At 50.5% G+C, this 12,792-nt stretch overlaps 1 protein-coding gene across 1 annotated transcript in view; it reads right to left on the reverse strand.

Moving 5' to 3' along the window:
- Window positions 1-10,019, reverse strand: part of RXRG (retinoid X receptor gamma) — a gene marked incomplete at both ends in the record, with an annotated part of 42,319 nt that extends 32,300 nt beyond the window's left edge. The window contains one exon of the mRNA XM_082484698.1: window positions 9,923-10,019. Coding sequence (XP_082340824.1) covers window positions 9,923-10,019 — 97 coding nt within the window. The remainder of the gene's footprint in view (window positions 1-9,922) is intronic.
- Window positions 10,020-12,792: the final 2,773 nt, after the last annotated feature.

The following is a 12,792-nucleotide window of genomic DNA, read 5'->3' on the forward strand; positions in this document are numbered from 1 at the left end:
TGAGCAGACTATGTTCCCCTCCTTGGCAAGAGCCTGAGCTGGGTGGCACACAGCTGACTGGGGACAGCCCAACCACACAAGATGTCTGCTGGACCTTGCATTTGTTGATGGCCACCAGAGCTCAGCAGAGGGTGGGGAAGGTCTTGTCACAGCAATTTCCTGCATAATGCCACCTGCATCCACCACAGCAGACGCCACGGCCTCCTGTGCAGCTGGGAGCTTTGCTTGCTACTCTCACCCTGTGCATCCCCACGTTCATGCTTTTACATTTCCTCCTGCTTCAGCAAGTCCAAAACTCCAGAGACAACCTGTCAATCTCCATCACATCTGGCTGCCTCAGATGGTCTATTTATACCAGACATGCAAACGTGGATATCTTGGAGTTCAAGGTAACAGGGGTTATTTCTGCGTTGAGTAGCTCCTCTGTCAGAGGAAGATTTGTAGTCATCCAAGAGGAACAGATTCACATCAGGGGCTAGCACCCTTCATGGCTGAGGGCACAGTAGCCATCACCAGCCACAACCCGGTCCCCAAGGTCCCAGCCACAGCAGCCAGGCCCCGAAAGCCCAGAAAGTTGATATCTATCATAAGACACCTCATCCCAGGCCCCTCTGTATGCTGCCACGGGAGAGGCAAGATCAGTATGTATCTTTGGATTTCTAACCCATGTTGTCTCCAAGCCAGCAAGGCCACAGCTTCAAGCCTGCTCACGCTGGCTGGATCAGGTGCAAGGATCTGGCTACACACTGTCATATTAATGCCATAGTAAGGGCTCCAGCTTTCACTGAATCACTCCTGTCTCTCCTGCGCTTTTATGACTACAATGCGATCTGCTCTCTGGCAGCCAATGTATCTGACCCAGGAGAAAGCCTGCCTTATCAAGTTGGCCCATTACTATCATTTAAAAAGATCTGAAGAATGAGAAGGCATTTACACCAGATTAGCACTTTGCATCACATGGCCAGAGAGCTTTTGATCTGGACCACGGGGCTGAAAGCCACGTCAACCATATCACCGAGGCACAGCTTCAGTCAGCACTTCTCAGCCAGCTGTCTTTGCAGTTTAGTCCTTGCTCCAGTCAACGAGGCATTTTCTCTAAGCCGAAGGTGGGATGGTGGGGCGGCTGTCCCTCTCATAGAGTGTTTGCAGCTCCTCGGGAGCCAGGCAGCTCGACTGGATCCCACCCCTACTTCATTTCTTCAGATGTCACTGGCTCAATTAACCCTTTTCCAGTAGATTTCAGCCTGTCCATTGGGTCACCTAAGAGCAGGGAAGGAAATCAAATACCACCAAAATACAAGTGTGTCTGCATGAATGAGGGATGGACAGGTTTCTCAATGCTTTGCTGTCTCCTCTAATACACAAAGATCTCATCTGTTTCTGCCATGACATCTTCCTGGGGATGGCTCTCCAGAGCTCCACTGAGTTTCAAGCAAGTCTTAGAACAAGTTTCCATTGCTCCACATAGTCTGATCCAGCATCCCTGGCCTAGCACAGAAACCCGGGACACTGCAAGCCCCCAGCTCACACCTATAATGGCCCTGAGCCACAAGGAGGGAAAAAAACACCACAACTCCCCCCCAGACACTAAACCAGATCACATCTTTGCCAAGAGACACACCCTGTTTGATGCTATGCTGCAGAGACATGCTCATGCAGCCTTTCCAAAAATATCAGATCAAGACACACAGCCTAGGCATGGCGACTGGAAGGAATGAAGCACAACCAAGTCTTGCTGCCCAACCATACGAGGCACAAAATGTGTTTAAGATGAGCTGAAGCCCAAAGATACCCTTCATTAATCATCAGTAAAAAAAGATGGGAGAAGGGTGATACAAAGACCTCACCTTAGCCCTCACTGATACACAAAGACCTCACCTCTGCCTCCCCTTGTAGCTCAGACAACTCTACTTTTGATACTCTGGGTCTGTCCCCTCAGCCACATGGACTTCCACTTCACAGAAAACCAACAGGTTCATTTTGCGATCATCTCTTTATAGATCCCACCAACATCAGTTCAAGACTCTGCCAGCCTGGTCTGTTTGACATTCAGGGGACTGTGCCGTCTCTTTGCCTTGCCCAAACAGATATACGCATCTCTCATCTGTTCTAGCAGCTGTCCTTCCCCTGGGACTCACCTTCCAGCAACAGCCAAAGGGAGACAAACGCAACATGAAACTCAGCCAAAATGTTCTCCCACGAGATCGGTTCCTCTCAATGTTTCCCTGCAGAAACTCTTTAAAACACTTCACCTCCTTGTGTGGCTGAGAGGCAGGTAAGAGCCAGCTACAGTGAGCATCCCTTTCCTCATCAATGCCCTCAGTTGCCTTTCAAACGTATCCACCTCTCAAAAGCTACATGCTCCCCTGTACCAAATGGAAAATCCACTGGTATTTAAAGCCATGGGAGCATGACAAAATTCCCTGTGCCCCAAAGAAAGGAACAGCCCTGGATCAAGACAAGCACAGACCACACCACACAGAGCCAAGACAGCACAGCAGCAAAGAGCAAGCACGTGAAGAATTTGCAGGGACGTGGAATGACATTTTCTGGCACTGTCAAATATCTGCTGTCTGCCCCCCAACCTCTTCCCAGTAGAAAGAGAGAAAGAAATGAGCACCTGCCCACAGCCACATGTTTTGGCCCTGTCCTTTTGAGCCTCTGAGCAGAAGGAGCAGCCTCTGCACAGCAGAAGCAGAGAAAGGACCTGGAATGATGTGGGCACAGCAATGCATGCTTGAGTACTGACACTGCACTGATATGCTTATTAAAGCAAACCCTGAAGATCCCAGAGCAGCTTCTCCAACACAAAGATGTCTCTTCTCATAGCCAGACATATCCCAGTTGCAAAATCTGGAGCCCAGTCCCTTTTCAGGTCTTAAGCTTCCCAGACCAGCAGGACAGCCCCAAAGGCTAACCTATACCAGTAAACTCAACGGTCCCAGGGTCTGTCCTGCTGGTTGTAAACAGTCCTTGCCACTTTCCATCAGATAGTTCCCAAACACAGTTTGGGCACCAGCACAGGCCAAGGGTTGTTCCCACAGGGAACCTGGGACATTTAAGAAGCAATCCATACCCACACAAATTAATCTCCATTGGCTCATTGCATTAATGAGGTTTTCAAATTGTACCTATCCACTACATTCTGCAGCCTAAAATCCAAGAGAGCAAAGACCCAACACTTCAAGCATCCCAGAAATTGTGCAAGGCACATCCCTCATTGCCTCAACTACCTCTCTGTATTGCCCTGGGTGCCTGTGCCAGGTGGGAAGCTTTCCAGAAAGGCTGCTCCCCAAAAACACGGGCTACTTCAAGTTCCCACAAGCACAGTAGGCCCAGGAGACATGTTTACATGCCGTGCTTTGGCATACATAGCCTCTAACATAGAATGACACAGCTGCAAGGGAAGATGAGTATTGATGAGCCCTTGGTCAGGTGAAATGGAAGACCTAAAACAGTTGAGGGCCTCAGCTGACACCAATGGACATGGCTCCCTGACAAATAAAACCATTCAATTTGCAATACCCAAGAGCTGCCCCGGTGCCTCTTTCTGCATGGAAACCAAGCTATTGGTGCAGGCTGGCTCCCAGGACCCTGAGTAAGCACAGCCAAAAGCAGCGTCTCTGTCGGGGCTCTCCACCTCTACTGGTCCTCTAGGAAGATGCACCTTTCTGTACATCCCCATCACCTCCAGGCAAGAGTCTCCCAAAACCTCCCCCATCATCTGTAACCCTCCTTGGAGAGCAGCCATGCTCATGTCTCTACAAAACACCTTGCACAGGTGTTCCCTCAGAGCAGCCACATCCCTGGTGTTTGTAACAAGTCCGCAATAAGAAGACAGTCATTTCTGTCCATCATCTTGTATGTGGCAGTGAACAGGGCCAGGGCTGCCCAAGAACAGCAAGGTGAGGGCCAGCCACGGATGTCTGTGCAGACATCACTACAGATTTTTGGTGGCAGCCAGTCCTGGTCCCACAGGGTTATCATTGATGGAAGATGCCAAACAGTTCAGGGCAGGGGTTACTGGGAGATACCTGCTCCTTGAGCACACTCTGCTCCTACCTCCCCTGTAAGCATCCACCATTTGCAAGATGGATCTTTGCCTGGCTCCATCTTGCTGTTTTTTACAGCCACGGGATGCTCTCACCCAGCCCACATAGCTCTGGTCTACCCTAAGTCCAACCGTACATACAGGGTGCAAAAAGAAAAACAAAAGTCACAAGCCCCAGGTTCAGACCCCACCATCACTTTTTTGACCTGATGAGGAAGGCAGTGAGAATGCAAGGACGCTTGACGTGATGTGATCATTCCCCGCCACCCCAAGATCTAAAGAACATTTGACTCCCCAGCCACCTACCCCATCCCCAGCTGAGGAAGCACAGCCACCCCTGGGACACCTGCAGCCCGAGACAGATGGCTCCCTGGCCAGCACATCAGCCTTCCCCATGGGCTGACTCTCTGCACGAGCTGTCTGTCAGGGGCAGGGATCATCGCCCGGCACAGCAACAGGGCTCAGCACTTCCCCGCTCTCTGCGCACCACGGGTCAGCAGGGCTCAGACCCATGTGTGTGATGTGGAGGCAAGGCTGGCCAGGGCTGCTGAGCGGGACAGGCAGATTCTCATTGCGAGCGCCCAAGGTGCTGGTGTAACTGTGGAGCCTGTGCTGCCCAGGTTGTGGCCTGCTGCCATGGGACAGGTCCCCAGATGCACCCCCTTCTCCCTCAGCAGGGCTTAGTGCCCTGTTTCCCCAGCAAGAGCATTTGGAGGGGGAAGTATTCACTTACTCCAGGGTCACCCTTTGCTTCTGCGGACATACATCCCTCAGAAAACTCATTCCAAAGGATGTGGCAGGCCCACCCTGCCTGCAAGCCACCATCCCTCAAATGCAACCCCATTGCCTGGCTTGAAAACCTGCCCCAAGTGCCCCGCTGCCTCCTCCTCACCTCGCGTATGCCTTTAACAGTTTGCTGGATTACCCATTGCAACTAAAATAACAAAGCTACAAAAGAAGAGGGCAAACAAACGCGATATTCTGCCGCAATTAGGGCTAAACAGGGGAAAGGGGAGCGGGGAATGAATGGACAATAGGGAGGGCAGGGACGCGGCAGCCCAGGACCCAGCAGGCTGGGCACGAACTGTCCTTGGAAGGCCGGGTGGGAGCCAGGGAGCAGTGAGCTGTATGTAAAGAAACGCAGGGAGATGAAAAGGGTTATTTAAACAAGCACCGGGCAGTCCCCATGGGGCCTCCCAGTCCGCTCGGCATCGTCACAGAGTGTCCAGAGAAGAGCAGCTCCTGCTTTACCCCCCTCACTGTGTCCTTTCGGGTGGTGGGGGGACGCTGGCAAGCCATGGTGGGGTCCGCTCAGAAAGGAAGGAATCCATTAATCTCCCTGGTAATTACTGCCACATATGGATTTGCACAATTACACTCCGTTAATTGGTTATTACAGGCAAGCCAGACTGATTGGGCAGAACGGCTGGTCTTTAACCCCTTCGCTGCCCCCAGGGCCAGCCAGAAACCAAGGCAACCTTCCTCCCAAAACACTGCTGTATCCTCCTGTAACCTTGCTGGCTCCGACACCAAGACCAGTAAGCATGGCCTCCAGCACCTAGCCTGAGGCATCTTTGCTCTGATGCCTTCCTTTCAGCTGGGGATCCCAAGGAGACAGACCCAAGGGGAAGGAGTGAGGCTGCACCTCAAAATATCCAAACTCCCCAGCCGATTGCATCTGCTCTGGGTTTGCAGCAGACGCGCCACATGCTCCCCAGGGAGCTGAGGGACTGCAAACTCAGATCTTGTTTGTTTTCAGAAGGAGACCCAGATTCCTTGTGCACTTCGACTTTGTGCCCTGAAGCCCAGCAGGGCTGGTGCCAACAAGCAGAGAATCCACCCCCAAGTCTCTCTCAGTTTCTGAACGCAGCTTCTCTGACTAGATTTGCAATATAATGCTTCTCTTCCTCAATCAAAGCCCTGAAAACAGAGGCCTTAGTCTAGAAATAAACAGATATATGTAACCACAGTCATATAAACTATGTCATAAAGTACAGATAAAGCCCCTGTAAAACTCCAGACAGTGTGGCCTCCACACACCACAGCTGCCACCTCCGACACTCCTCACAGGTAACAGGACATCCAAGACCTGGCCCCAAAATGTCTCGTTCAGGATCCAACAATGCTTCTGGAGAAAGCTCAGGAGCAGCAGGCCAATGCAAGAGCAATTTCTGCCAGAAACACGTCGAAGGCTTCCTGTTAAAAAACTATAACAAGAAAGCAAACAGGAGCGCTGCAGAAAACCCACAGGGCAGCAGGGTCCATCTAAGGCGAGAGCTGTGCTCAACAGCCACTAACATCAAGGACAGAGCAGGCATTAGCATCCTGGCACGTCAGAGCCACCGCACCGCTGCTTGGCTTTTTCAGACTCATGCCTATGTGCTGCTCCTCCACAAGAAAGGGCCCAGAGGAACCAACTCCAGACAGCTCATGTCACCCAGCTAGAGAAGGCCTTACACATCACTGCTTGCAGGGAACAGCAATGCACCACTACACCACTCTGTGCCTCCCTGTCCTGACACATTCCGTTTTGCTCTCGTTTATCGCATTATTGCAGTGCCCAGAGATTTCCTCTCTGCACTCATTGTCACATATGCAGATGAGCTTTGAGATAACACCCTGCTGCCCCATCCTCTGCCTTTCCCAAGAGCAGCCCAGCACCCCTCCCCAGGGAGGCAGGAGCTGCTTGGCAGTAGGATATTGCTCAGCACAAGCAAGGCACTTCAGAGAAGACTGAAGCAGAACCAGGCATCACACAAGGCACACGGTGAGGACTTTCAACTCAACTTCTGAATCACCCCAGCGAGCTACTGCAACAGGAGCAAGAATAGAAACCAAGCAGAATCACACCAAGAGAAGAAAACTCTAACTTCAAACCGCCCTGTAGTCTCATCCTCTGAGTAAAAAAAGCCTTGGGAAGGCCACCCTGGGTTTTCAGCTGAAGTAGATCAAGAGGAGACTCAAAACATCTGCAACAAACACCCACCCTTTCCTCTACTGCTGTCACCGCAATAATGCCTGCTACAATACTCTAAGTCTAGCCCAGAGGAAACCTCTTTCTCACCATCTAATGAAAGGGCTTTTACTCTCTTTTTACTCTTTGCTGCAAGGAGCAGGCCCAGCAATAAAAGTCTTCTCCCTAGAAGGTCACTGGAGTTACGTGAAAGTTGCAGTAGGATTTGCTCCTGTGGTTTCAGTCACCTGTGATTTCCCAGCTCCCTGACTTCAATATAGCAATTCCTTTCTCACGCAAAAGCCAGCTCCAATCTCCCAGTCTGAAGGGGACAATTGTAAAGGCAGCGTCTTCCAGCTCCCTGCGAGTGTTTTCAGGCACGCGTGAGTTTGTCTTTGAGGAAGAGAAAGGCAGGCCAGCCCTGCACCCATGAAAGGTTGCTGCTGATCCCTCCTGTAAAATTGCCTCTGCAAAGTTCGGAATGAATCTTCGGAGCTGTCAAAGGGAAGACCGGGCAGAACCTGCAACGGTGCTTATAAAGGTCAGCTGTGAAAAGTCAGGATGGGAAGGATGCTTGCTTTATTGACAGACGCAGAGTGGAAGGGGCTAACCTGTGAGTACCTGCAAGCTGGTTTTGGCAGCACACGCTAGACTTCAACTCTGGGCTCTGTTGGCTGCAGCTGATGACAAATCCTCTGTGGATCACTTCCAGACAACAGAGTCTGGGACTAAGCCTGAAACTGTGACTGGGGCAGAGCACCAGGCAGAGCTCTTGTGTAGCCTTCCTTCATCCTGAGGGATGAGAGCAGGCTGGTGGGATGGATGCCTTTCTGGGTCTCATGACCCAGATCAGCTTTTTAGATCTCTGAGACTAGAACATCATTTTCTCTCTGTCCCTCACTTACACGCACACCTATTGTTTCTGCAGGAAACAGAGCTGTCAGCATCCAGACATTTGCTGGCAGTTTCTCACCTATAACATGAATCACCCCAGTAAAAAGCCAAGGAATCTTCCGAAACTGATGGAATTTGACCCAAACTCCCTTCACTCTGGGAGCACTTTCGAGTCCAGATATGCTGAGGTTTTGGAGTACTTGTGAAAAATAAATAAATAGAATTTTAAAACATTACAATGATTCCTCAGTGCCCCAGGTAGTTACAACAGGGGTTCTGCCCACAGAGAAATGTACCAGGGATGTCTTACAGCTGTGCATCGCCTTGTGTGGCACCACAGACACCCTGCTAGAATGACGCAGGGTTCATGCGGGGAGCTGTATGTCAGCGCTGTCAGCAAGCCACAGTGGCTTTTCCAAATGCTTTAAAGTTCCTGCCTAGTTCTCAGTCCTGCCTTTTGCCAAAGTCCCCTTCCCCCTAGCCTGTCTCAGGGGAAGGATTTAACCCACAGGTTCTTTGTTTGCCTCACAGGTGGTCTGAGCCCAGACCGCAGGAAGGATTTGCCGGCCCCTTGTCACGCTCAGAGCTGGTACTCAGTGAGTCCCGGACACCAACAAGCATGTCTTTGGGGCAGACATTAGCAATGGTAGGTGATAGCAGGCCCAGCTGTGCCCCACAGGCTGCCAACACACACCAAGGACAGCCATGGTCTGTGCAGCTCAGGGAAGGGAGGCAAGGAGAAGGGGAAAGCAACTTCACTGCGAGCCCGAGCCAGCAAATGCCAATCCACTGCTGCTACCTTCTCATCTCAGCATGCTGCCTGCCCGTGTGCACTCGATTAACATCTCCTGGCCTTTTGGGAGCAATCCCTGCCCTCTCTGCAGTCCCTCCAGCCCAAGACAGCTGGGTTTCGATTCCCAGGGTTCGGCCCCTGGTGCAAAGGTTACTTTGCATCCGACCGGATCAATTCCAGCGTTGTGTTATTGGTTTCCCTGATACACAGGAATCAGACAAATAGTGTATCTGCTGATGCTAATTGGACTTGATAATGATCCGGAGATGTGACATATTTACTAAGAAAGCAGCAGGAGAAGTTGCTGTTTTAAATTTTATGTGACTTGGAAATATATAAAGGCAAGTAAATATATTCCTTTTGGTCAGAATATGTCAGAAGAGCTCGTATGCAGCAGAGGTAGCAAAACACATTGGGTCAGGTCAAAACACAAACCAGATTCAAAGGGATCTGAGTTAATTAGACCATTACAGCATTTTCCCAGTGGAATTCTCTCTCTCTCACTCTGTACCTACACACAGAGATGTATATAATGTATTTGGCAAAATCAATATTTATCCAGGGAGAGCTTCAGTTTTTGGAGAAACATCACTTTGTTAAAAGTACTATTCTCATGGAAACTTGTTGACTAGCTTTACATGTAACTCCATCTGTCTTTTATTGACCTTTATGAGCTGATCCCTAGAACTCCTTTAGTATAAGCCATTGCAACCCTCACCCATGAGTACAGTACCCCCTTCCACATCCTGAACACTTTTCTTTCCCTCCGTTCCAGGAGGAAAGCACAGACTCACAGAAAACAGATCTGGAAGAGACACAGCAAGTTAATCTCACCCATCTTCCTGCCCCAACTCAGACCAGAGACGTTCGGGGACAGAGCTGCCACCTTCTTCCCCAGCCCATCTGTCCCATCACATCTCCGCCACACCTGATAAATAGCTTTTCCTGGTGTCTCAACTGAACCTTCCCTCCTGCAATGAAGAGTGCAGCACAGTGCTATGACAGTTTCTTTCCAAAACCTGCTCCTGAATTAAACTCCCATAAAGGTTCCATTCATTCAGCCCATATTGCTATAGCAGTACCATGCCCAGGAGGCTGAGCAAACCCCATAGCTCTTGGCAATGGCCACAGTGGTGTCCCGCCACCCCTCTGTGCAGCTGCCCAACGCACAGCTGAGCCTGGGCTGCTGCTCAGCACAGCCAACTCACGTGGGGTCAGGGCAAGGACTTACAGAAGTGTGGGAAGGAGCCCGTCTCCAGGGAATAAGGAGCCTGTGTTCCCGGCTGCATTTCCAGCCTGCGTCCTGTCTCTTCAGCAGACTCAACCATGAAGGGAGATTTGGGATGAGCTCTCTCAGCGGCGCTGGGCTGTTGAAGAAAGAAAGGAGTGTTTACGTATTACGGAGCAGCATCCTCACGATCTGTCCTAAGTTACAAATTTACCTCTGAGACCTTGACCGGGCCCAGGGTTTCCTGTGTTTGCTCTTTGGGCTCCTGTGTCTTTGGAAAGCAGGAGATGTTGCAATGCCGGGGGGAGGGCTGGCTGCACAGGCTGCCTGGGAAAGGCCCTGCAATGCAAAGGAGCTGGTCCGAAGCGGCTCTGCTGAGAAAGTGCCTCCTGAAAGCAATTTCTTTCCTAACCCCAGCTCCTAAAGGAATGAAACCAAGCAAACAACTGCCATCCTGTCTGAGCACCTGCCTCAGTTCTGCTTTCCTCCTTCTCTCTGCCAGTTGGTCTTTTTTCTCTCATCTGCAAGCCTACCCACTCCATCTGATAACAACAAACTTTGCCATCAAGAAGGTGGTAGTGTCAGACACATCACCAGTGGACTCCAGTGGAGACCAGGCATAGCTGCTCATTGCCTCACCAAAGCTGCCTGAAGACTGTGGGGGCAGGTGACAAGGGAGCAATGTCCTGTACACGTTCCTGGGCAGTGTCACTAGCTGCTTGCAGGTGACCTGAGCAGACCCTTGTCTCCAGAAGGCTTTCAGAAGACAAACAGTCTGCGCTGCGTCCAGTTTTTCTTGTGCTGAAGTTAGAGCCCCTGGCTTTGCCCCTGAGCCTGCTTATCTCTGTTACGCTCTTAAACCTTGCGTGGGCGTCCCCCTGCATCTTCCCTCGTATTTAGATTTTGCCAGTCCTGGTGGAGGAGCTACAAGCAAACAACATTCCTCTCCCTCAATCTGCACCGATAATCTCAGCATCTCATCTCCTCTGTGCTCCCCTTCAGGCTGTGTCAACATTGCCGGGGTTGCGGAGGGCAGGATTGCTCTGACTTCGCTGCCTCATCCAGTACACTGTGTGCTGCCCGGCCCAGCACAACCACACAAAGAATATTCCTCTGGGATGTGAGTCAGACCTGCTAGGGGGTTTTAACGACCTCCCTCTTCTAGATTTCTCCACGTTTACAGCAAGAAAACATACAGGTCCCAGAGTGCAGAGTGATCTCAAGACTTCTCCTTCCAGAGACTTTCAGAAATTGGAGCCTCTGCATTGCTGTAATCCCCTCAGATCAGCAGACAGAGTATTGCTAAAGCTAAGGTGGGCCACCCAGCCCCTTCCATATCAGTGCTAACCTCTGGGACATCTCCCGCAGGAGAAACAGCCCCAGGGAATGCAGGCAGGCAGAGCTAGCAAGGGTGCTGAATTGCTAGTTTGACTTTGCATGCACCTTCAGGAAATTCTTAATCCGAATTGCAACAGATTCCCCAAATTTAAGTTCTCATGGAGCTGAAACCATGCAGGGTAGTCCGGATTGGAGCCAGGAAGTGAGAAAAGAGACATGGAAAGATAAAATACCCTGTGGCATCAGCTCTGAGCCTCTTTAGGAGCCATAGAAATCCAGCATGCTCTGTCTGCTGCCTCTTCTCCCCACAAGCATTGCCCCTCTTACATCCTTACACTGCCATGGGTACGATGGATCCAAATTCCTCCTGTTTTTGTTTTGTTTTGTTTTGTTTTTACCCAGGAAGGGCTGCCCAGCCATCAGATCGCTAGTCAGGGACTACAGATCGTCTCAAACCTGCCACTGACCTTTCAGATCCACTCAGGTTTGCCTCCCCAGTTCCCACAGGCAGCAAGATCTCTGTGCCCTGAGCTGCGGTGCTTGGATCCCTCTTCATGTCCCTTTCCCTTTCTCAGACCTACCATATCACAGCAGATGCCAGAGCATGGAGCCACTCCAGAAACAAATCTGTGGTGTTAGGTGGCACGGCTTTAATCACACGACAGGAGCCAGAAGAAAGGCTATGAAACACTGCTCTTTCAAAATCTTAAACCTCCACTCAGAGCACTTTGCGCAGCTGTGAGCAGAAGTAGCAGGACATGAACTCTGCAACCACACAAAGGAGTCAAATCAATGTCCTGTTGATACAGCCTGGCAAAATAAGCTAATGATGGACAGGACTGCAAGTTTTCATATGTGAGGGAAGGATTTACAGTGATACCAAAGGAATTATTTCAGCCCCACAGTGACAATACCCACCCGCTTCCTTATTATATTTTATTGATCTTGCCCTAAATACATGTGGCTGGAGGAAATGATGCATAAATTACTAACGAGTTAATTTCTTGCTCCGACACAGACTCACAACAGCCCTTTGAAGGGGAACCAGGAAAGACAATGTGTGAAAGGATAAAGGCAATGAGACAAGCTTGGATGTAATAATCCCATGTGAATGATTATTGCTGCAACTAATGTAATCTAATAATGAAGAATTTACGCCAGATGTCCCCCGGAATATGCCAGGCAGAGTCAGGATTCAGCAGTGGATCCATTTCTAAGGAAACCTTGTTAGGAGGAAAAAAAATGCTGTTGTCTGTTCATCAAATGAGAGGCTGTAGACCTTTATAGTCAGAGTCGCAATAAAAGCGACTTGCAAAGCTTCCTGGGAGTGTGTTCATTAGGCCTGATTGCCAATTTGTTTTCAGGTGAAGTTCAAGATGTTGGGTTTGGCCTATAAAGCTCCTAACAGCCTAGGAACAACCCGTTTCAGAAACTGCCCCTTACCCCAAGGTAAGCAGGTAAGCTGCCACCAGGATTTCCCTTGTGTCTCCCTGGGGCAGAGAGGGAGCTGCCGGGAGGGCAGTTTCCAGGACAGG

The sequence above is a fragment of the Vanellus vanellus genome (assembly GCF_965231255.1).
Source record: "Vanellus vanellus genome assembly, chromosome: 5".
Taxonomy (NCBI): Eukaryota; Metazoa; Chordata; class Aves; order Charadriiformes; family Charadriidae; genus Vanellus; species Vanellus vanellus.